Raw genomic sequence first — 3,690 nt, 5'->3', positions numbered from 1 at the left:
TAAAATGCATATAACAGAAATTAATTTTTTAATCCCCAATTATCTCATACTAATATCTGTATATTATAAAAACAAAATTTTGAAAATATCAATCTCCTAGTTTTTTTTTTTATTATTATTATTAGGATAGAATGAAGTCATCAAATAATTATATTTGTTTGTATATAATCAAATATTTTTGATTATTAGGTAAAATAAAGTTTTCCATACAAAATATTGCTGACATATATATCCAGGGGCGGACTGGCCCGGTCGGCTGGTCGGCTATTGCCGACTGGCGTCTCACCCGTATAATGTTTAGCCCCTATGCTTTGATCTCTTTTTTCCCAGTAAAGTTATAATATAGTCAATAGCACTCATATACTATTTATTACTAGAATATTATGAGTTTATTTATGGTTTTCTCTAAATCCAAGCATATTATACAACATATTGTTATTGTGACTACTTTTGATTTTTGTTATCTACAACACAACACTTATTATACAAACAATGGTTTGTTGGTACAGCGTAGCTAATTTTAGAACAGATAAAACGGATTACAATATTTTACAAACGATAATAAACGGAGAAAGTATAACTGATAAGTGATAAAATTAACAAATAGTTTTATTTGTTTAATATTTTTACTTTATTTCCCCATTGTCCATTGCTCTTCAGTCTCCACACCGATACAGCGACACGTAAAGTATATACGAAGTAAATAAATCCGAGTACTTTATATTTGAAGATTTATTGCAACCAGTAGGTAGGTAAGTTAAATAATCACATAGTTATTCATTTAAATTGAATGAATTCATTCTAAACCCTGCACTAAACACACGGGCGTTATTTTAACGCACGATATTTCTAATGTTTTTATAGCTGTCCATTCGAATTATTTTAATTTTTGAAGAAAAAGAAAATTTTAAATTTTTTAATTATTAACTTTATAAAACAATAGAAATACATTTAGGTACTTTAAAATTAAAATAAATATTAGAGATACTTTGTATTATACTATTTATCAAAAGGTTTTTTTTTATTTAGTATGAATAAACATAAACGTAGCAGTAGTGATGGACCTAATCCAAAACGTAAATCTGTTGGGAGCGCAAAAAGAAGCTAACGAACGAAGTCTAAAACATATAATTGCACAAGATAAAAACAATGAAAACTTAATTTTATACAATCTGGACAGTCTATTCTCAGCTTGTTGCGATTGGTGTGAATGACGAAGGGCTTAACGATGATTTAAAACATAGGACATTAATTTCAAAAAGTGAAAGTTCAGCAGACTTTAAATCTCATGAATTTATGGACGATACTATTGGACAAACCACAAACAATTTAGATTTGAATGAATCATCTCAATTATCGTTAGCTCCATAAACAAGTAGCAATAGTATGAATTCGAAGGACTGTGAATTGTTTAACGATAACAGTTTGGATAACTCAGATTTTATCGTAGACCAACTTCCATATAAATCAACACATTTTAGAGCTTTGTCCCGTGATTCAAAATTAGCTGAAAAATTAAACTTTATGTTAAGTCACCCTATACAGCCCCAAAATGTAGAGTTGCCTTTTAATGCATTTAAGGTGTACTATCGACAATTGTCAGATACTGATAAAACACGTGTTCCGAGAATGTGGTTATCATTTTAAAAAGAGGAAAAAAAATTTATTGTTCAGTTTGTATGGCCTTTTCATCTACTAAGGATTCCATATTTGTGTAAGGAGTAAAAACACTTGCCAAGCACATCTATAAACAAATACAAGTGCATGAAAATTCTACAGTACATAATGAAGCGGTGTACGCATATATGCAAGCAAAGAAAACCAAGGATATATCAGCACTAATAAATATAAACCAACGAGATGTTCATTTAATTCAGGTTTCAGAGCGAAGACTTTTTTTATCAAGAATAATTGAAGGTATTCTTTATATTGGTAGATAAAGTATTGCATATAGGTCACATAAAGAAGAGAAAGCTTATACATTAGATGACAGAAGTATAAACTATGGGAATTTTCTTGAATTATTAATATCTTGGTCTAAATTCAATCCACTTCTTCAAAAACAACTAGAAGATACAATAAAGAAAAGTAAACATTGTAATTTAGTAACATCGGGTAGAGGACGTGGTTCATTAATACAATTTATTTCTAAGACTACAATTAATACAATTATTAATGTTATATCTAATTTTATTCAATTTAACATAGGAAAAGAAGCACGAGAAGTTGTATTTTTTAGTCTTCTTGTGAATTTGTCTCAAGACGTAAGTGTAACAGACCAACTAGCTATTCCAACTAGCTATTTGCATTCGGTATGTGGCTGGATACGAAATTAAAGAACGTTTGATTAAGTTTGTTCCGGTGGATTCTTTGAAGGCAGTCGATTTATACGCAACTATAAAAAATGCTCTTGAATTTGTTGGTTTGTCTTTGACTAATATTGTCAGTCAAGTTTATAGGACCATGAAAGGAAAAAAAATCATTTTTTTTATTTTAATGAAATCAAATAGTGCATGAAAAATAAAAATGTTTAGTGGTCTCAAAGTTTTAATCTGACCATAGCTTCCGTGTAAATCCATCAGTTTTGTTTTACGTGTGACGTCACTGGTGCGCCGCCGTCGCGTCGTGCATCGTTGCCGTCGCCGATTATCACAGTCCAGTAGTCCACACTCCACGCCACGCTGCGACGCAAATACGAGTAGGTATTCTAATAATATTATTTTTACTATTAGTGCATGGTAATTACTAACTTACATGGTGCGTATGCATATCAGCATTTGCATTATATAATATTACACACGGACGATGAACTAGGTACTTCATACTGGTTTCATACTTAGCTATTAGCCACTAGGTAAGAATAAGTATTAAAAATTAAAGTTTTTGATAATAGCAATACTTTACTAAAATAATATTTTATAATTATTAATTGAGATTGTGATATTTTGTATTTTTTTATTTGTAGTTAAGTTTACATGTATTTATGTACTTATAATATAATATATTGTAGAGCAAATTAAAGGTATAATACTACTATTTATATTTTATATAATGTTACTCTGGGAATTTGTTGTTTTCTTTGAAACCAACGTAATTTCCATTATTTTCTGGATATTTTTTTCGTATCGCTTTTACTACACATGCTGGAATACATATATGATTACCTGTAGAAATGATTGCAATTTACTGGTCCGAAAATAATTTAATAAAACAACTTATAGAATGAAAACAAAATATTTTTAAATATTATTATTTACCTTTGCCTATAGCAGACCATGAGTTTATCCAGTGAATAAATTGTTTATAGCATATAAATCTCCAAGTTTTATTCTGGGGATATGGACTTGATAGCATTTTTTTCTTGTTACTGTTACGAGCTTTAATAATCATTTGATGCCTGGTGATGTTGAGAATTTCCTCGTCCATAATAACTTTTTGAAAAGATGGAATGTTAATTATACAATTTTTTTTGCGATGCAATTTAGTCAAGTTCTCAAATTCGAAACAACAAACATATTCTTTATCAGATTTCATAGTAGTACATTTCTTGCATAAACACCAATCTTTGGTTTCCTTTTTCGTTCTTTCGTCGCAGCTAATCGCCACTATCGAATTAACCGAAATTGTTTCTAACGTTGGTTCATCAATATCTTCTAGAGTAGGTTCAAAACAATAAGGCTGTAAACTCAT

The 3,690-nt window shown here is 29.6% G+C and overlaps 1 protein-coding gene across 1 annotated transcript; it reads right to left on the bottom strand.

Moving 5' to 3' along the window:
* Positions 1 to 3,054: 3,054 nt before the first annotated feature.
* LOC126554745 (P2X purinoceptor 7-like) lies at positions 3,055 to 3,690 on the bottom strand. Its single transcript, XM_050209781.1, has 2 exons — positions 3,258 to 3,690; positions 3,055 to 3,164 (listed from the first exon to the last, which is right to left on the bottom strand). Exons 1-2 carry the CDS (start codon positions 3,688 to 3,690, stop codon positions 3,055 to 3,057), a joined length of 543 nt encoding a protein of 180 aa, XP_050065738.1.

This window comes from Aphis gossypii, unplaced genomic scaffold (genome assembly GCF_020184175.1).
Source record: "Aphis gossypii isolate Hap1 unplaced genomic scaffold, ASM2018417v2 Contig00587, whole genome shotgun sequence".
In the NCBI taxonomy this organism is placed as follows: Eukaryota; Metazoa; Arthropoda; class Insecta; order Hemiptera; family Aphididae; genus Aphis; species Aphis gossypii.
This window is presented reverse-complemented; position numbering and strand designations above follow the sequence as displayed.